This window comes from Micromys minutus, assembly GCF_963924665.1.
Source record: "Micromys minutus genome assembly, chromosome: 1".
NCBI lineage: Eukaryota > Metazoa > Chordata > Mammalia > Rodentia > Muridae > Micromys > Micromys minutus.
The window spans coordinates 141,315,738-141,338,205 of record NC_137969.1 but is presented as its reverse complement, the minus strand read 5'-3'; the positions used below and the strand labels follow the sequence as shown (position 1 = coordinate 141,338,205).

General features: G+C 34.8%; 1 protein-coding gene across 1 annotated transcript; it reads right to left on the bottom strand.

Moving 5' to 3' along the window:
* Nucleotides 1-8,839: 8,839 nt before the first annotated feature.
* On the bottom strand, nucleotides 8,840-22,206 carry CSN1S1 (casein alpha s1; the record flags this gene model as incomplete). Its single annotated transcript, XM_080910828.1, has 28 exons — nucleotides 22,185-22,206; nucleotides 21,086-21,148; nucleotides 20,034-20,066; nucleotides 19,399-19,425; nucleotides 18,867-18,911; nucleotides 17,563-17,586; nucleotides 17,438-17,479; nucleotides 16,915-16,938; nucleotides 16,212-16,235; nucleotides 15,163-15,192; nucleotides 14,408-14,440; nucleotides 14,248-14,292; nucleotides 13,445-13,486; nucleotides 12,999-13,016; nucleotides 12,871-12,888; nucleotides 12,726-12,743; nucleotides 12,602-12,619; nucleotides 12,484-12,501; nucleotides 12,352-12,369; nucleotides 12,221-12,238; nucleotides 12,102-12,119; nucleotides 11,965-11,982; nucleotides 11,840-11,857; nucleotides 11,447-11,464; nucleotides 11,319-11,360; nucleotides 10,903-10,944; nucleotides 9,992-10,018; nucleotides 8,840-8,905 (listed from the first exon to the last, which is right to left on the bottom strand). The coding sequence occupies exons 2-28, from the start codon at nucleotides 21,134-21,136 to the stop codon at nucleotides 8,840-8,842; spliced, it is 795 nt and encodes a 264-aa protein (XP_080766954.1). The 5' UTR covers nucleotides 21,137-21,148; nucleotides 22,185-22,206.
* Between the last annotated feature and the right edge of the window lie 262 nt (nucleotides 22,207-22,468).

The window sequence follows — 22,468 nt, the reverse complement described above, 5'->3', positions numbered from 1 at the left end:
TAACTTCAGCTGTGTCACATTGACACAAAACTAACCAGTACAATTTACCTTTTTATTTTTACCTTAGTGGTATTGACTTAAAAATTAGTATGTAAACAACTAATAATTGGCCCACCACTGCAAGGTCTGTCTGTTCCATCAATAAACTTCTGGAGTGCATGGAGGGGACAGTTGTATAGATCCAAAGCTCTATGACATGGGGAAACAACAGGATATCCAAGAAGTTCCCAGTAGTTCCCAGGATTGGCAGTGTAGCAGAAGCCAGAGGCCTTAAACCAAAACCAATGATTCATCACAATGAATATTTGTAAGAAAACATCTGCAGGCCAAAGGATATACTGCAGTACCCACAGAGGCCCATTATAGCTTTTACAACAAGATTCATTTTATTTTTAATTTGTTTCTTTTTTTGGGAGTAGTTGCAAGGATGGAGGGCTGGTATGAAGGGTTGGGGAGAGGAGTACATGATGTGAATTCACAAACCACCAATAAAATGTTAATAAAAATCTAAAACTAGGTGTGCAGAACAGCTGCTCAGGCCATCTGCCACAAGGAACAGCGGAGATCCAGAGGCACAGGCCTGGTGAGACTGTACTGCGGGTAGCTGGGGCACAGAGAGGTCTGGGTCGAGTGCCTGGAAAGCTTTGCCCCCCCCATTGGTTCAAGGGACCAAAAACTCTGCCATAGGTTCTCGTTTCCAGCCGGCTGGCCCGTGCATACAGAACAGAGACTCCGGCCATCTGCCACTGAAAACAGCAGAGATTCAGGGACACAGTCCAGCTACATGGGAGAAACAGGAGCCAATCACTGACAAGACCACTTATAGTCACAGACAAAAAGATGGCAAGAGGAAAGCAAAAGAACTTACCCCAGGGAAACCAAGACAATCTGGCAACACCTGAACCCAGCTCTCCCATCACAACAAACAGCAGAATGCCAAACACTCCTGAATAAGAAGACTCACACCTGAAATCATACCTCAAGATGATGATAGCGATCCTTAAACAAGAACGGGAGGAAAAGCATAAAGAAATAGATGTGCTCTGTTCCAACCCGGCGGCTTACGGAAAGCGTGACCATGCCCTGCCTGATACAGGGACCAGGAACCCAGCATTGGGAACTCTGTTCCCACCCGGCAGCATTGGGGCTCAAAACAGGGCTCGGACCAGTGGAGATCCAGGGACACAGACCAGGTACAAGGGAACGGCAAGAACATATCACTGACAACAAGATGGCAAAAGGAAAGCAAAAGAGCATATCCCAAGGAAACCAAGACAACCTGGCAACACCAGTACCCAGCTCTTCCATCACAGCAAACAGCGGAATGCCAAACACTCCAGAAAAAGAAGAAGCAGACCTAAAATCATACCTCAAGACGATGATAGAGATCCTTAAACAAGAACGGGAGGAAAAGCAAAAAGAATCAGAAGCTTTTAAAGAGGAAACAAGAAAAACACTCAAAGAACTCAAATAACTAGAGGAAAACAGAACCAAAGAGATGAAGGAATGGAAGAAGGAATTTAAAATGGAAATTGACACAATGAAGAAAACACTAAAAGAGATAACCCTAGAGGTAGAACACCTAGAAAAGAAATCAGGAGTCACAGAAGCAAACATTTCCAATAGACTACAAGAGATGGAAGAGAGAATCTCAGGGGCCGAAGACAACATTGTAAACATAGACAAAACAGCCAGAGAAGATGCAAAAACCAAAAAGCTCCTAACTCAAAATATCCAGGAGATCCAAGACACAATGAGAAGACCAAACCTAAGGATAATAGGAATAGAAGAGGGAGAAGAATATCAACTAAGAGGCACAGTAAATATCTTCAACAAAATTGTAGAAGAAAACTTCCCTACCCTTAAGAATGAGATGACCACGAGCATAAAAGAAGCCTTCAGAACTCCAAATAGGTTGGACCAGAAAAGAAATTCCTCCTGACACATAATAGTCAAAACACCAAGCAAAGAAATCATCATATCTTCCTATAAAAGTTTATACTCAACAAAGGTGGAAAATCTGGAGGAAATGGATGAATTCCTAGACAGATACCAGGTACTAAAGTTAAACCAGGACCAGGTAAACCATCTAAATAATTCTGTAACACCTAAAGAAATAGAAGTAGTCATCAAAAGCCTCCCAACCAAAAAAAGTCCAGGAACAGAGGGTTCAGTGCAGAATTTTATCAGACCTTTATTGACGATCTAATACCAATACTCTCCAAACTATTCCATAAAATCGAGTCAGATGGAAAACTACCTAACTCATTTTCCAAGGCCCCAATAACCCTTGTTACTAAACCACACAAAGTCCTTACAAGGAAAGAGAAGTTCAGACCAATTTCACTTATGAACATTGATGCAAAAATACTCAACAAAATCCTTGCAAACTGAATCCAAAAACACATCAAAACAATCATTCACCTTGATCAAGTAGGCTTCATCCCTGTGATGCAGGAATGGTTTAATATATAGAAATCCATCAATACAATCTATCATATAAACTAACTCAAAGTAAAAATTACATGGTCATGTCACTAGATGCTGAGAAAACATTTGACAAAATTGAATACCCCTTCATGTTAAAACACTGGGAAAGAACAGGAATCCAAGGCCCATACGTAAACATAATAAAAGCAATATACAGGAAACCAATAGCCAACATCAAACTTAACAGTGAAAAACTTGAAGCAATCCCACTAAAGTCAGGGGCTAGAGAAGGCTGCCCACTCTCCCCTTACCTGTTCAACATAGTACTGAAAATCCTGGCTGGAGCACTTAGACAGCAAATGGAAAGCAAAAGGATACAAATTAGAAATAAAGGAGTAAAACATCACTGCAGATGACCTGATAGTGTACTTAAGTAACCCCAAAAATTCCATCAGAGAACTTCTACGGCTGATAAACAAGTTCAGCAAAGTGGCTGGATATACAATTAACTCAAACAAATCAGTAGCCTTCCTCTACTCAAAGGACAAACATGCAGAGATAGAAATTAGGGAAAAAATACCTTTCACAATAGTCACAAAAAGTAAGAAATAACTTGGTGTGACTCTAGCTAAGCAAGTGAAGGATCTGTATGACAAGCACTTCAAATCTCAAAAGAAGGAAATTGAGGAAGATCTCAGAAAATGGAAAGATCTCCCATGCTCATGGATTGGAAAAATCAACATTGTAAAGATGGCCATCTTACCAAAAGTAACCTACAGATTCAATGTAATCCCCATCAAAATTCTAACACAATTCTTCATATAGTTGGAAAGAGGAATGTGCAATTTCATCTGCAATAATAAAATACCTAGAATTTCGAAATCCACCTGTAATAATGACTAGAAAACTTCTGCGGGAATCACCATCCCTGACCTCAAGCTATTTTACAAGGCAATTGTGTTCGAAACTGCATGTTACTGGTACAGAGATAGGCATGTGGATCAATGGAATAGAATAGAAGATCCAGAAATGAGGCCTCATATATATGGTCACTTGCTTTTTGACAAAGGAACTGTAAACCTTCAATTGAAAAAGAACAGCCTCTTCAACAAATAGTGTTGGTCCAATTGGGTCTCAGCATGCAGAAGAATGAAAATAGACCCTTTCTTATCTCCCTGTACAAAGCTCAAGTGCAAGTGGGTTAAAGATCTCCACATTAAACCAGGTACACTGAAACTATTAGAAGAGAAAGTAGGGGAAACCTTAGAACACATAGGCACAAGAGAAAATTTCCTGAACAGAACACCAATGGTTCATGCTCTAAGGTCAAAGATTGACAAATGGGACTTAATGAGACTTCAATGTTTCTGTAAGGCTAAGACACTGTGAAGAAAACAAAACAGCAGCCAACAGATTGGGAAAAGATATTTACCAATCCCACATCAGATAGAGGCCTAATATCCAAGGTATACAAAGAACTCATGAAGCTAGACACCAGAGAATCAAACAACCCTATTAGAAAATGGGGTACAGAGCTAAACAAAAAGTTCTCAATTGAGGAATATCGAATGGTTCAGAAGCATCTAAGGAAGTGCTTGACATCATTAGCCATCAGGGAAATGCAAATTAAAACAACCCTGATATTTCACCTCACAGCAGTCAGAATGGCTAAAATCAAGTATTCAGATGGCTGCAGATGCTGGTGAGGATGAGGAGAAGGAAGGACACTTCTCCACTGCTGGTTGGGTTGTAAACTGGTACAACCACTCTGGAAATCAATCTGTGGATTCCTGAGAAATTTGAACATAGTACTACCTCAATACCCAGTTATTCTACTTCTGTGTGTATACCCCAGAGAACCTCCAACACACAACAAAGACACATGCACCACAATGTTCATAGCAGCTCTATTTATAATAGCCAGAAGCTGGAAAGAATCCAGATTTCCTTCAGTAGATGAATGGATACAAAAATTGTGGTATATTTATACAATGGAGTACTACTCAGCTATCAGAAACAGTGACTTTATGAAATTTTTAAGAAAATGTAAGCATCTAGAGGATATCATCCTGAATGAGATAACCCAGTAACAAAAGAACAGACATAATATGCAGTCACTGATAATTGGATACTAACCCCAGAAAGCTCTGAACACCCCAGAAGCTACTAATAGACTATGTGAAGTTCAAGAAAAAACAAAGGCCAAAAACAAAAAGAAATAAAAGAAAGAAAATGAAAAACTATTATGCTTAATTTTTACCCACCAAGAAAACATTGACTAATTCCAGGTTACATCTTGTTTTACATGTACTTTATGCTTATTGTAACTAGTAAGATTTTAATGCATACTATCAAACCTTTAAAAATTAAGTACTGACAAATATGTATTCTCATTCTTTTATGCATAAATTTTTAAAATCTGTACATTTATCTTTATTTTTAAAATGAAGTTGTTCAATCTAAAAAAAGAAATCACCTTAACAATGAAATCACTAAATAATGAAATTCTTAAACCTATGACTAAGACAAATAAGTTTTTGACACTTTAACTTCATCAAAGACCTTCATGCTTCTTACAAGGAGCCATTAAACTCAGAAGAATGTATACTGAAAATGTGGTACATTTTCTCAATGGAGTATTTCTCAGCTATTAAAAACAATGACTACATGAAATTCTTAGGTAAATATCATCCTGGGTGAGGTAACCCAGTTACAAAAAAACACACATGGTATATTTACTAATATTAGCCTAAAAGCTCAGAATACCCAAGAAATATTTCTCAGACCATATGAAGAAGAAGGAAGACCAAAATGTGGATGCCTCAGTTCTTCTTAGAAGAGAGAAAAAATATTCACGGGAGGAAATACAGAGACAAAGAGTAGAGCAGGGTCCTAAGGAAACATCATCCAGAGACTGCCTCACCTGGGAATCCATCCCATATGCAGCCACCAAACACAATCACTACTGCTGATGCCAAGAAAGAAGTGCTTGCTGACAGGAGCCTGATATGGATGTCTCCTGTGAGGCTCTGCTAGAGTCATACTGATACAGATGAGGAGACTTGTACATAACCATTAGACTGAGAATTGGGACTGTAATGGACTAGAGAAAGGACTGAAGGAGCTGAAGGGGTTTGCAACCCCATAGGACGAACAACAATACCAACCAACTAGACTCCCCAGAGCTCCCAGGGACTAAACCACTAACTAGTAAGTACACCTGGAGGGACCCATGGCTGGAGCTGCATATGTAGCAGAGGATGGCAATGTCTGCCACCAATAGGAAAAGCCCTTGGTTCAGTGAAGGCTCGTTTCCCCAGTATAGACCCTGAGTGGGAGTGGGAGGGGTAGGAGTGGGCCTGTGGGAATGGGAACATCTTCATAAAAGCAGGGGGAGTTGAGAAGGGCTGGGAGACAAGGGAAAGGAGATAACATTTAAAATATAAATACAGAAAATATACAATAAAAATCCTAAAGAAATAAAATAAAAGTTCCTGGTATTCGTTTTGCACAGAACAATCTTGTAAATCTATTTTTCTTCCAAACTGATTTAAAATGTAAGGAAAGAGAAGAAATTTCATTTATCTTAAAAATAAATGATCTCACTTCATTCAAAAGTTTCAGGGACAGATTTAATCTGGTTTTTCACTATAGTTTAAATTCAGAAAATGCCCATCTGTCCTATTAGTAACCTTGGGTTAAGTTGATATATTTTCTCTTGTATGCTTTTTTTTTGTCACGTATAATTGTGGATTTGCCTCAAACCTATTCATTTTCCAGGAGTAAAGAACAACCAGGTTCAAGTTACCAAATTACTGTGTAATTGTGTATCCCCTATGCCAGATATTCTATAAAGAAAACAAACAAAAAAAACACAACTTTAAGCTAAAGATGCTGTATATAACTTACAAATATCTTCCCTGAATTTCAGCACCAACTAAAAGTAAAGTGATCTTAAAAAGTTATTAAAATATTATAAAAGTTAGCTGAAACAGAATTTCACACTTCACAAAATTATGGAACATATCCAAGAAATCCAGAAAACAGAGTTTGTGCCTTAAAATGTAATTTATTGAAAATAGGAGAAAGACAATCTCAGTTACTACACACAATTACCCCATATGATGACATTTTCAGAACAATCCATTTCAAGACTTTTAAAACACACTTTCCAGAATAGAAACTTGTTAAGAACCTTGATTATCTCTGCTCAGATGATGCAACTGGGATTTAGGGAAAAGAACTACGAAAGGTTAGCTTAAGGAAGGATGCTATGCTGTCTAATAGGCGGTAGACAACTCAAGATGAAGCACTGCCCTCTAAGAGGTGTTTTTTTTTTTCCTACTCTAAAACAGCAGTCAAGCCTTTAGGTAAGACAGAGGCTCCATAAGCTGATTGGAGAGAGAAGAAGAGGATGAGGAACGGAAGATCCAGTCACATCTGTAAGTAGAGATACAAACATATGGTTAGCTATGTTATACCAGTTTCTGAGGGAAGAGAAATGGTTATGATTTTATACATTTTGCTAGTCATTTTATTTTCATATCAAACTGGCATGCTAGTTAATTTTTCTCTACTAAATACATGCATCAGTCCAGTTTATGTTGACTTGAAAACTTGTTATTAATCTATAACTCTTTGTGTTATAGATACCACCAGGAAAATATAATAAAAGTGTCTTGTAGGCCAGAAGATTATCATTTTTTAATGTGATATTTTGGGGGAAATTAAGAAATATAACACAGAGGGAGAAGAAGGGACAGTGGCTAAGTGATTAAAACACATTTATTTTTACTGTATATGTATATATATATATATATATATATATATATATCTTGCTATTGATTCCTACTGTATTATCTTAAAGAATATGATCTTGCTATTTTACTAGAAATGTCTCAGAGGAACTACTCCATGAAATAACAACATTCACACTCGCATAGAATTTTCTATTAGTGTAATTTATACTGTGAAATATTAGGTTTCTATTTAAACACATAATTATGAAAATTCAAATTTCAAATGGTAGTAGGATGAAGGGTTAGACTTACAGTCTATAAACTCACCAAATGTTATAACTGTGGAGTTCCTGAGAGTTGTGTTAATATCTCTGAGGGAAAAATTATTAACATCATTAGGTAAATTTATTTAATAGCAAAATTCCAATGTGGAAAGTGATGGCTATTTATTAAGTATCTGTTTTTACAATACTTTCTTGACAAAAGAATTATTGAAATTGATCACCTTAAGGATAAGAAAAAAAAGTATTATCATAGTATTTCAATTGAAAAAAAGACCAGGAGTTGAACTCTGGATGAGTACATGCTTAGATATGTGCTCTTTTAGACACATAGTATTTATATTATATTATTCATATGCACAGAAGGAAAGTGCTTAGAGATTAGTGAAACTGAAGCATTGTGTTTATTGTGTGTCAGTGGATTTTTTTTTCTTTCCATGATTAAAATGTGTTTCACTAACTAAATGTTGAATTCTGCTGTTTGTGTTACTGGGAAGTAATTTCGAGTCTCAGCTTCTAGAAAGCATGCAGTCATCACTGGCTGGTCATTTTTAGTCTAAATATTTTTTTTTTACCAATGTTCCTTAAGGTACATTGCTTTCTTCGTTAACATCAGTGTATCAGTCTTTGTTAACTTTTCTAAACTTACCACCACATTTTGTTAGTTTCAGCATCCTTGGGGACAGTGGGTTTGATGATGGTATCAGCTTCGGGAGTAAAGTATTGCATGCCTTGTGGAACATAAGTCCAAACTGGGTAGGCATTATAGTGGAAGAATTGTGGGTAGGACTGCAGGGAAAAACAAAACAAAATGTGTGAGCATTTGCTGTTAGTGTCTCTGAAGAGCTAACTCACACTCTCATTCTCTTAGGTCACTATTGAAAACTGAATCCCAAGGACCAGATATCTATACAGGCCTGATTACTTGAGCCCAAAGAAATTAATAGCATAAATGTCTCTAGGTTTTAATTAGAACACATTGATATTTTCACCACAAAAATAATTTTCTAAATTAAATCTATCTTAGTTTCCTTAAGAAATTTGATATCAAAAGAAGGGCTCCAAGGTCAATATCTCAGAATGTCTATTAAACAGAAAATAAATCTCTAAATGGTTGCTCAGAGCTATTCTCAGAAAGAAAGGGGCACAAAAGAGTATATTTCTTTCTGAAATATTGGATTATTTCTATATAATACTGAAATATATATTAGATATTACATTACTGGAATAATATTGAAGTATATAATACTGAAATATTGGAATATCTATATATAAGAAGTTATATTTTACAAAACCAGGAATAAAATTTTTGAAAAATCCTAATTTTTTGTGAAAATTTATATAAATAATAAAACAAAAACTACATATTGAAATTTCTACTTTTCTTATTTATACATATGTGTAAAATGAAATTAAATTAAAGCAAGCTACCTGAACAGAGAACTGGGCCAGTGCCTTGGTGGAGAAGGAGAAAAAAATCAATCTTTCTAAGTTACATATAACTGGGCATCATAGAGATAAACTACTGAACCAAATTTATAAGTAATAAAATCTATCTATATAATTTTACATCATCTTTTAAAAGATGTATGAAACCAATATATTCATTGCACTTTAATAAAACAAGTGATTGCCTGTAATTTGAATTTTACTTTGAGCACTTAAGGTGGTTGGAGCATTCAAGAATGCAATGAAGGTGACCTGAGAAACAATGACAAGTCATTAGGAAGCTGATTAACCACCGCAGTACTTAAAATCTGAAATTTAACCATAATCGTGTTCACAGAAAGAAAGTTCCACCCCTCTCCTACACATTCCTTTAAACACTAGAATGTTCTATGTAAGGCATGCAGGTGGAGCTATTGGTGGCCCAGTCTCAGACTGGAACACAAAGCAATGTCTTTTAAGTGTAAAAATACATGCAAGCACTAGAAACATAAAGAGGCGGGAATTGAGGGAGATTAGCATTGACAGACATATTAATTTCCCACAAGCGAGACACAATGTGAATATACATAGAGGACCTAAATTATTTTTATGGCAGAGCAGTATTTGGATGATAGGGTATCAAATTGGGATTTTTTTTTCTAACTTAAAGTTAGAAACTTGGACTAAAACCATCATCATTCAGAGATCACTAAAGAGTTAGTCTCTCATTTGTATTTGGCAACTTAGATCTTTCACAGCAAGACCAGAACTGTCACTGGAGACCCTGTTAGTAGTCAAAAGCTAAGAAATTCTGTAATGAGTATGCATATGTCTGATATGCATATACCAATATACATAATAGGCCACGGCAATGTTACATATGCACACACAAATGCCACACAAATTCACCTGTGCAAACTCTCTCTGTGTCTCTCTGTCTTCGTTTCTCTGTCTCTCTCTGCCTCTCTGCCTCTCTGTCTTTGTCTCTGTCTCTGTCTCTGTCTCTGTCTCTGTCTCTCTCTCTCTCTCTCTCTCTCTCTCACACACACACACACACACACACACACACACACACACACACACACACACACATACACACACACGAGGCTTTACCTGATCTACAACACTCATAGGATGTCCCTGGAAAGGGAAAAAAAATCAGAATTACTTTTTAGGATCTATTAACACTGTAAGGGCGAAATAAACTGTCCTTGAGATTCTTTAGCAACTTGGGAACTGACACTTGTTTTTTAGCTGCTGTTTAATTATTCAGTGACATTCCTTTTCTATAAACGCAGGAGCATCCCTGATAATCACCAATTCATTAAAATGGGAGTTCCTATTAGAAAACTCCATGCTTGGTATGCAATTGGTCTATTGCTCTGTCTGAGTTAGAACTGCTATGCAACAGCTGTTTCATAGGAACTGGATTATCTTAAATCTTAGAGACACTTTACAAACAGTGGTATACAGAGTACGGCAGATAGTATTCACTTTGGATGACTAATAAATTCATCTCATAGGTGGCTTAATAGAAAGTTGAAGGATTTTGTCACAATCCCTCTATAATCCAGAGTCAATCTAGTTGGTCTTTTTAAAGAACAGTGTGCCAATAAGAAAATCTCCCTACTAAGAGAACATGAGTGAATCTGAACACGAGATGCATAAACTGCACTCAGTTTGACAGTTAGAAATCTACAGGTAGAGTTATGTGACAATTAGATTAGTGTTGACAGGAATAAACATAACTATAGATAGTTACTACATAGAGCTTGTGATTGCAACAGGAGCTAAGACATGGGAGCAATAATAGACCATGCCTATTCTTACACAAAAGTTATGAGAGAGAGATAGACAGACAGAGAAACAGAGTTAGATAGACAGAAACAGAGAGACAGGGACAGAGAGACAGAGACCGAGAAAAAGAGAGACAGAAAAAAGAAATCTATTCAAGAATATGAAGCTATTTTAAAGCAAAGACTTAATAAGACATTAGTATCTCATAATATGGAAAAAAATACTACCATTTGAAGTTGGCTGTATGCATTCATCCTGTAAGGCTGTTCCTGTATTAAAAAATATATTCTAGTTTACTGAGATATCTAACACCATACTACCATAATTTCTACAATGACTATATCACTATCCAGAAAATACATATATTCAAGTAATTTGGATTTCTACATTGAAGTGACTGTACACCATCGAAGAAATTACTAACTCTATGCTCAGATTACTGAAAATATCTTAAGATTTTATAGTTAGAATGTATAAATAAAAGTCAGCTAAGGTTAAATTTTCTAGAGTTTAGAAAATAAAGAGTAAATAGATTTTATTCTCTGGAAGAAATGAAAGCATATAAATTCTCTAAGACTATATTTTTTCATACCTATTTGTAATCATTATTAATTTTTTTGTTAAATGTCAAGTAAAAGGTTACCATATTTGGGTAGTAGACCTGGCTCATTCTTGGATGATGATTCTGTGTTTAAAAAAACAACATATGTTGTAAATATGTAACACAGACTATAAACATTTAAGTATTTTGAATTTACTTATTTATCTCACCTGGGCAAAGGCAGATTGCTAAAGAAAAACAATGATTATTTTAGTATGCTCATTTTATTCATTTAAAAATAGTCAACAATTAAAATGCACTTGGTTTTATTTAGAGATTGTAATAAGTAATATGAAATAGCATGGCCAACCCATGCAAAGCCAGGATACATTGAAAATCAGTAAAGTTTATCACCTAACCTGGCACACATAACTAAGACACCAAAATACTCTGACCAGATAATTTCTGCAGGAAGTAATAATGTCTATATTGGTGAAATAAATAATTTTTGTAGATTTATTCTAAATGTAAGCAACCCCAAAACTAGAGCAACAATATGAATCCCACTACATAAAACATAATGGAAATATTAAAATAATTTACATTTAGTAACGAAATCTTACCTGTGCCAGAGAAGCTTGCTAAGAAAGGAAAATAAGCATTCTTTAGAATATTGATTAATGGAATTTGTATTGGCATAGTATTTGAGAAATATTAAAATAAATGTAGTAAAAAATTAAGATCATACCTGTGCCAGAAGAGCTAGCTGAAGAAGCAAAAATAATGTCATTTAGTACTGTAGCATATTGATTGACACAAAATTTGTACTGGCATAGTATTTGAAATAAATTAAAGTCATTTAGATATAGAGAAAATATGTCTTACCTGTGCCAGGGAAGGTTGCTAAGGAAGAGAAAGAGCATTCTTTAATATGTCAATAGGATATGTATTGCCATAGTGTTTGAGAAATATTTCAAAAGATTTAGTAGAAAAGAAAATCTTACCTGTGACAGAGAAGCTTGCTGAAGAAGACAAAATAAGCATTCTTCAGTATATTGGTTGACAAAGAATTTGTACTAGCATAGTATTTGAGATAAATTAAAATAATTTAGATTTAGTTTTTAAAAAGTCTTACCTGTGCCAGGGAAGCTTGCTAAGAAGAAAAATAAGCCTCCATTAGTACTTCAGTATTCTGATTGTCATATAATTTGTATTGGTATATTTGAGATAAGTTAATATAACTTATATTTAGTTAAAAAAATCTTACCTGGGCCAGGGAAGGTTGCTAAAAAAGAAAAAAAAAGTCTCTTTTTGGTATATTGATTGACATAGAATACATACTTGAGATAAATTAAAATAATTTTGATTTAGTAAGAAAATCTTACCTGGGCCAGGAGAGATTGCTAAGTAAGAAAAATAAAAGTGTCTCTTAGTATATTGACACAGATTTTGTATTGAGATAATTTTGAGAAATATTAAAATAATTTATATTTAGTAAAAAAATATTACCTGGGCCAAGGAAGCTTGCTAAAGAAGAAAAATAAGTCTCATTTTAGTATATCAATTGACATGTAATTTGCATTGTCATATTTGATAAATATCAAAATAATTTAAATTTACTTAAAAAAAAAAAAACCAAAAAACACAAACTCACCTGAGCCAGGGAAGCTTGCTAAAGAAGAAAAAATAGTCCTTCTTTTAGCATGTTGATTGACACATAATTTGTTTTGGCATAATATTTAATAAATATTAAAATAATTTAGCTTTAGTAAAACATCTCACCTGGGCCAGGGAAGCTTGCTAAGGGAGAAAAATAGTTTCTTTTTAGTATATTGATTGAAACAATTTATATTAAAATAATATTTAACATAGACTTCCCAAATGTTAATTCTTCCCTACTTAGCAATTAAGTATGTTTAAATTTAGGTCAGTCTTGAGAAGCCCACATTCACTGTAGAATGTGTAATAATATCTCCAAATTTTCTCCCCGGTCTTTTAAGGTCACGCTTCCATCAAAAATTTAAAAAACTTGAACTCTACCTCAGTAAAAGTAGAAATGGTAAGCTTACACGGTGATATTTAGAACAATAATTGTTTGATTATTATTTGTTAAAGCTAGAATAATTAGACTACATAGAAAATTTAAATATAGGTATATGTGAATGAAATTCATTTATTTCATTTCTATAATGAAATATTAATTTGCACTATAATAAGTAAAAGATTACCTGAAGAAATTGACTGTGCTTGATCTGTCTCTGAAGCTGTTCCTGTAGAAAATGAAAATAAATTTTAATTTCATGTACACAATTCAATAGTTTTAGATATTAAAATTGTAATGTCTTTTTCTGAGACTAAGGGAAGACAAATTATTAATTTTATATTAGTACTCTTTTTACCACAAATGAATCATTTTTATAATTATTAAAAACATTCTCTAAATTGTGCTGTGATTCAAATCATAATGCAGCTATCTCTCAGTGTATTCATCATTTACACTTGCAATATCTCTCAGGCTGAATAACCAGAAAGAAGATGAACTATTCTTTGTTTTTTCTTACTTTAAAAATTAGCTTTTACAAAAAATTTAGAGTATTTCATGAACCAAGTTAAAATGTTTCTAGTACGAATTTAAATTTATTTAGAGTTTACCCTGTGTTGCTGTTAACATATTAATAGTAATTTAATGCTTATTTTATCACAAGACATAGTGAATGCATCAGAGTGATTGAAAAGCACAGCTTCAGCTGGAGGCTGCTTGACAAATTAACATGTCATCATTTAGAGAGAGTATCATTCTGATTCAAAAGTGATAGACCATGACACATTAAATAGTCTTTAGCTGAAATGGAAGAATCATAAACCTAGCATAAATGTGGTTTAGTTTAAGTTTAGAAATTGGCAGTCAGCCATTTGGATTTCATGAGACTACATCTTGCAACTCAGGCTGATACCAAAGAGATAGCTCTGTCAGATTCGTTCTCACTTAATGCTTGACATTTTGCTTTTGGCAGATTCACTGAAGTCTTACCATGGTGCATCCATTTAGCATGGTCTGGCTTGCGATGTTTTTCTGCTAAAATAAAAGAAAAAAGAGGCAAATGTGTGAAGGTTTTCTGGTCATACTTTTTTTTAACCTAGGTTAATAATAGCATATTGTTAACTTGCTTAATGTAGCAAATATATCCTACCTCAGTAACACTGGAGATAGCATCTTCAGTTTCCTAACAAAATGAGGACAAAAAGATGTATAGTTATGACATATTCTCATTAGAGGTGATAAAGCAAACACTGTATTACTGAATTCCTGCCCTAAACTGATCTTAAGACAAAAGTTGCTGGAAAACAAGATGAAGTTGATGATTAGGGTTAAACTTTATATTTTACTCCTTTTCTTCTCACTACTGTTTTCCTTGGACATTACTCCAAATGTTGTAAAAGAAATAAACATGTAAAAAATTAATATAACCACTCCCTTGCCTACATTTTATTTCGATAGCTGAAAATTTCACATGTAAATCAAAGCATTGAATTCAGCACCTTCTCCATCTACCATCCTTTTTCTAGGTTAGCAAGAGGCAAAGAGTAAATACTGCTTATTCTATCTCAGAGTCAGAATAACCTGGATACAAGTGACTTCTATACTCAACACAAGACATACACACCATTCACTTGGAAGTTAAAACGCTCAAGTTCTATTAAAGAATCTGAGGATGACAAAGAAGGATACTAAATATAAACCATCAAAAGGGAGGACACCACACAAGGCCCAGAAATAATCTTTAAATCAATTTTTGACAAGATGATTTCATAATAAAATTATTATAATGTCACACACAGAGACTCTAAGGCAAGAAGCTCTTATGCTGCAGTTACATATCCTACTACAGATGTTCACAGACGTCTCCCAGCTAACTGGGTCTTGAAGCGAGAATGGAACCTTTACCTCGCTTGATGAGCTGCTGGAGGACTCGTCCTGTGGAGAGGAACACAGTGAGTGTCATGGCCTCCTGAAGGTTTCAGAATTTGACGAAAACAGTTCCACAGCACACAGAAAGGGGTTTTTTGGTGTTGAGACAAACTATGCAAAATGATCCCTGGGAACTGTAATGTATTTTCTTATCAATTTTACTTGAAAATTATGTGAGGGGAACTCTAATAACTCGGCAAGCAAGAAAGATACTAACAGTCATTTTTTAATCTATTTAAACAAAGACAACTAGCTGCATTATTATATAAATGCAAAAGTTTTGAATTTTTTAATAAAATGAAAAATTAAAGAAATTGTATCCTGCATGGCTATCTAAGACAGGGCCAGTGTTTATTCTCACATACTTTGGCCATACTTGAAACAAAGAAGCAAAAAATATTAATAATAACAGTCTCATTATGAATAAGATTTGACTAATGAATTAGATTCAGATTATATACCCTTTGACATAGTTATGCTTTCTTCTAACTCATGCAAATATAAGTATATATAGGTTTATCTTTAATAATCCATTTCAAAATATTGATTTTAGTATTCCACTGATTTTGTTCTGTTTCTGGAGAAAACTGACTGTATAGGCTGATGGAGTTTCTTCCCATGTTTTAGAGTAGACAGCACAGGTCACTAAGCTGAGGTCACTGCTGTGTGAACCCCTTCTGTTTCGGTGCTGTACTCAAGACTAGAAAGGCTGGTTCTTGGTCCCAAATGTCAGCAAAGTGTTCTGCGGTCTCTAAATCTGAAGCACATTTTGTTTCTCAGATTTTATTTTAATAAATAAGCATTTTTTTAATCTAATGACTACTACTTAAGTGGCTTAAATTTTTACTTCCAATTACAGTCAGAACATAAAATAAAACACAGTTCTCTGAGAAGTCCAAGAAATAAATACCTCTAAATTCATTTTCCTAGTGTGTGCAGCTTAAGAAAAGTGTTTTAAAAGCAGCAGACTTTATACAATATGTACAATGAATATTGTGTAGTTCCTTAAAATTAAAGAGCCTCACCTGAGCACTTGCCATAGTCTGTTCCTAAGAAAAAGAAACAAGAAGAATTTTTATGTTGTTTTTCATGAAATTCATTCAAATGTAAAACTATCTAATAATAAAACAAGACAAAACCACACTAATTACTATCAACTCAAATGTATGCTAACAAAAACTGCCCAGGGCAGTATCTTAGAACTGAGAGAGACAATCAAATCTTGCTAAACCGAAGTCTTCACATTCCTAATTTGCAGTTCCAAGATTAATCCAAATCTTTAGAGTTCTACATTGGGAGTGACTGTGAACATATTAATGTATCTGTGAACAGTGCAACCTTTGGTTTTCTTTTAGCTTGACTTCTGGACATTGAGGAAAAGTGTTGTATAAAAGGCGTAAGATAAATAAAAATGGACTTGAGTAGAGTGTGGCTCAAGAGTGTATAGATACTTAAGAAATGATTTTTTTTAGCTTAATATCCTATACCCAGGTTTTAGCATCACACAAGTAGAAAGAGGCCCTCCTCCCAGAACTGAAGTTCAAAAATATCAGCGTTGGTGTCTGACATCTACTTAATTCCAGCAAACACGTAAAAGTATTTTTTCTTTCTAGCTATTAGAGATATTTGGGGGACGATCAGAATTATTCTCTCATTTAGATGAGGTAATTTTATTATGTTCTCCACTCCCAATACTCAGTGGATTAGATTTAAAGCAAAGGGCTTTACCTGAGCTGATGCATCCATGGTTACCTGAAAAAAAAGTTTTTAGTCATTAAATAGATTTTAGAAATTATACATCATTTAGCTTAATCATTTGGAGGCCTGTAGGCTCTTTTAATATTGAATTTTTATAAAAGTAGTAAGCAATCAATCAAGTTCAAAGGCTGTGATCAGTGAAAGAAGAATGACATTTTATGATGTAAGCTGTGCTTGGCCCATATGTCATGCTTTTAATCATCACTTGTCAATGTCTTCTTTCAGCCTTCATAGTACAGGACAATTATGGACTAGACTGTGAATGCATTTATTTCTTTAGTCATTGAGTGATATGTGTATCTTACTTCATCACAGTTGTTTCTTAAGTCCATAAAATCAGAAGCCCCTCAAGGTATTGATAGAATCCATTAGCCATTTTGAATGCATGATTGACAGGTTTAATGAATCAGTGCCATAGACAGTAGAAACCAGAGCATTCTTATGATATGTAAATGCATATTTTGTCACATGCTTTTGTGGAACACATTAGTACCTTGATTTCATTATTCTGTTCTCCTGTCAGAAGCTCTCTCTGCTGGAAAATCAAAGTGGAACATGTATAACACAACTTTAAGTCACAGATTTTAGTAGCAGTTTAAACGTATGAATGTATCTTACTTTGTTCAGGTTGCTGAGGAATTCCTTATGGTTAGAAAAGAAACAAAAACAGTATTAGCAGAAAGGACATAGCTAATGAAACCTGTAATCAAGTGCACAAGTCATCACTTCCCATTGAAAATTTAAAAATTTAAAAATCCATCTACTTTTAGTCAATGTCCCAGTGTTTCCTGTCATATCAATGCTGAACTTAAGTGTCCCCTTTGCTGTTCCATATTTTCCTGTGCTATAGCTAAATGAGCTCTTAGGTATTTTCAGATGTGTTCTACTTGATTTTGGTATCTCTGCCAGACATTTCTTTAGTGATCCGTGGCAAGGTGCATGGAACTAAATCTTGAGTACTTATCTTAACTCTACATTATAACCCATGGATTCATTCTGACCTCTCTCAAGTCTAACACTAAGTCTTACTGTGCCTCCTCAGCTCGGGTTTAGACAGTTGTGCTGGTGAGTATGGGTGTGAGATGTTAACATGGACAGTGGAAAGCCCAGCAAGCCTCAACCTTACACGAACAATGCTAAAGGTATGAGAAATGGTCTTCCATAGGGAAGAACACACCAATTGATTATCCTGTACCAAATGATCAACACTGAAAACACATATAATATATTCACACTGAGTACACTGTACTGATATATTTACAAATATGTATATGTATGCATTTATGTGTATGTATGTATGTATGTATGTATGTATGTATGTATGTATGTATGTACCAATTAATGAAGAAAGAAAGAAAGAAGAGCGGGGGCAACTACTTGAGAGGATTGAAGAGAAGAAAGAGAAGGGGAACTGATGTAATTACATTGAATTATCAAAAAATTAAAGAATAATTAAATATACATATACAAAATATCATTCAGACAAGGTTGAGTTAGCTATGAAGTCTTTTAAATAATGGTCTTCCATTAGAATCTGATCCTCGTATATTCAACAGATAAGAACCACTTCAGAGAACTAACACCACACAGGAGACTCACTCGCGCTCCTGGACTACTGTATATCGTCAGCATGGGAACCTGAGCGGCTAAAGGGAAAGAAAGGGCGAGTGTTTTTTCCAGAAGCACTGATTTAGGTGTAAATTAATATTAGAATCTACTTTTTAATGAATGAACAGGGCCATCAGTTCAAGTAAAAATGGTTTTTACAAGTGAACTATACTTTGCTTTATCCCTTCATTGAGAACAAAGTACAATGGCACATCCATAGAAATTGTATAATAAAACCTGCTGCTTTGTCAACCTGAAAAGACTGAGTATTCCTCTAAGAGTGTGTTTGTGTGTTAAGATCTGGAAACACTTACCTCATTTAGGCTGAGATACTTTGGTTGTTTAAAAATTCCCTGTTCCTGTCGGAATTAAAATTTGAAGTATGAAATGATAAGTTGACCTCTAAGTATGCCCATGCATTGAAACATATCACTTCATTTATATGAGAGTGAATTTTTAACACACCCACCCACCCACACACACACACACAAAAGAATTTGCTCCCCACAGGAATCTAAGTGCTTAATTTAGCTGAGTAAATCAGTAGATTCTTAGGTAGAGGAAAAAATTCGTAATTTTAGTTTTACAGACTGTGTAAAAGAATATAAAAATGTCAAAAATCTTGACGGGTTTCCTCTTTACTGGAAGCCTGCTGAGAATCTGTTTTCCAAAATGGCCAACACAGACTTTGCATATCGATGGAAACAGAATGAGAGGGCAGTCCAGGGATCTGAACACTTGTGTGAACTTTTGAAGATAGATAAAACTGCGTGTACAGCAGTCATTCCACATCCAAGACAGCTAACTGAAGGTGTGTGGGTGTGGCTTCCAGTACAGGCTGCTTACCTCACTGTTGCTATGCTGCTGCTGAGTCTGCAAAGAATAAATGATCACACAGCATTAGTCCATATACTAGAAAGAAAGGTTGATTAATCCCCGTTGTAGTAGCAATGGTAGAGATAATTGTTTCATGGCTCACTGTGTAAAATTAGAGCAAATAAAGAGTCACAAACAGTAAATGGAAGAGAATATGTCAATATGCTAACATATTCTGTTTTGCTATTTCTTGTGAATAAGTCCTTGAAATAGTTCTCTTGTGTATAAGAATGTGTGTGTGTGTGTGTGTGTGTGTGTGTGTGTGTGTGTGTGTAAGTGGGTATTTTTATTCCAAGTTAGATGTGTGGAGGACAGGGAACAATCTTAAAGATTAAAGAGTAGTGTTTTCCCTTCCAACTTGGGCTCTAGGGACTGGGGCCTGACTGGACAGATGCATAGCACCCACATTTACCGGCTGACCCGTTTCCCTGGCCCCATGTGCTCTCTGTTTAAACAATTAATCTTGGATGTATTAATATTTTCACTGAAACAATACCCCCAGAAGACGTGCAAGTGTCTGTTCCACAGACAAAGAAAGATGGACTTTGTCTCTTTTAAGCCCCATGAATAGATAAAGTTCTCGAAGGGCAGAGCCTGATACTTACTTGACTGCTAATTACATTTCTATAATGAAGTCTCTGAAAAGTAGGAGAGAAATTAACAATGTACTAAACAGTCAAAATATCAATAGTAACACACATAATACTATTTACCTGAAAATGCTATTTAAGAATATTCTTTAACAATAATATTAAAATTTGTCAGAAGCTGTTTCTTTTGAGAATGACATCAACAGATAAAATACTTTTTTTCTTTGCTGTCTAGGTTTTCTATTTCTTGGAAAATTATTCTGATACAAGGCAACTGAAATGAGAATATATTTTCCTTTTTATTTTATTGGATTTTTTAATTTACATTTTAAATGTCATCCCCTTTCCCAGTTTCCTCTCTGAAATACCCCTATTCTATCCTGCCTTCCCTTCCTTCTATGAGGGTGCTCCCCAACCCACCTACCCACTCCCTCCTGCCTCTCTGCCCTGGCATTTCCCTACACTGGGGCATCAAGCATCCACAGGACCAAGGGCCTCTCCTCCTATTGATGCCTGTCAAGGCCAATCTCTGCTACATGTGCAGCTGGAGCCATGGATCTCTCCAATGTGTACTCTTTGGTTGGAGGTTTAGTGCCTGGGAGCTCTGGGGGGGAGTCTGGTTGGTTGATATTGTTGTTAAAATGAGAATTTGACTTTGTAGAATACTCTGTAATAAAAGGCATTTTGTTGTACTTGGTTAAGAAATATGATATGCCTCTGGAATACTTAGAAGGTCACTTACTCCATGCTGTATTAGAAAATGAGCTTTGTTACCTCCAGCCATGCTATCTACAGCTATGCAATGTTTTATTTTTTTTCTTACTTTTATTTGTGATTTTCATTGTGATTTTATTTAATTTCTAATAGGACATGTGACTTGGACTTTTCGATTTGGACAGGTTGCACAACGTGATCAAAATGTGAAATCATAATCATTTCTAATTCTGACTCCAGTGGTTACTTAGAGGTCATCAAATACTTCGGGGTTTTACTGCAGGAGTCTCAGGTGTAGAGAGGTGGCAGGTTATTTCTAACAAGAGGGCAGGACTTCTAATCAGTGTACTCACGGGCATCGCAAGAGCAGCAGCCACGAGGCAGGTGAGGATGAGGAGTTTCATGGTTGCCAAGATCTGTTTTTAAAAAGGATTGAGAAAATGTTAGAACTTGTCTTGATAATTTTTTCCATGAACATTTTGCAAAGAAGTAATTATTACTATAAGAGTAAATCAGCTTGATACATAGTAGTTCTAAAAGCATCAGATGTTCAGCTGTGCAAACGAAACAAGTGTTCGCCACTCTTGTCATCTTATTCTTTCCTTTTTAAATTTTCATTTATTTATCGTTACCTCCAATCCTTTCTCTCTGATCCGTTGTATTGCCACAGTATATATATATATATATATATATATATATATATATATATATATATATATATATATATATATATATATATATATAAGTCAGAGAAGAACTTGTGAGATCAAGATTTAAAGTCAGTTCTTTCTTCTCCTATGTCAAGTCAGAGGATGAAATGCCAATGCTGACCTCTGTGGCAACTCTCTGTACATGTTGAGCCATCTTGCCTGCCCTTTCTTAGATCTCATGTCATTCAGAAATACCAAATTTCCACCATTTTTACTTACTGTCCAAAAATAATTTAGTATTTAATATGTTGTTCCTTATGATGAGGGTAGGTAGCATCATTCTTTAAAAACAGTTAGAAAGAACACTTCTCTTTGAATCACATTTGCAAAGTGGGCAAAATAAAGAAATAAAACCCAACAGGAATTCATGCCTTTTTTTCTGAAATTCTTTGAAAAAGTACCTTCCATGTGAATCTATCTGAAACATTCTATTCTTTGATTCTTTGTGAAAATTCTCTCAGCTAATATTATTAACCTCAGTCAATTAATTTTAAAAGTATTTTGTATCACTTTTTAGTATGCAATATTTTAGTTACAAAATAATCAAAGGTAAATTTATTTATCCAAAACTATAGTGAGCTCTGTCAATCACTGAGAAGATATTAAACTGAAAATGCATATATTAAGAAAGTATCAATATTTTATAAACAAACAGAAAACATTGCAAATACATTTTCATTCAGAAGAAGAAGTCAGATTTATGGAATCATAGAATGTTTTGTTCGGTATATAATAACGATACCTTGAACCCCAGAGCAGGGAGAGGGAGGCTGGAAGATGATTCAGAAGATGGCTGAGGAGGTTGCTCTCCAGCTATTTAAACTCGCAGAGCAATGAAATGCTAATTTTGTGGTTTTGTTGCAGACAAAGGTTTGACATAAATTCTAAGAATTTTTGTAAATAGGAAATTGATTTCTGCCCAATACCTCTCCTGGGAAATTCTGAGTAAATTCTACAACAAAGAAGTGATTCATGTAATTATGGCAAATTATACAGGAAATACAATGTAGAAAACCATGAAAATTT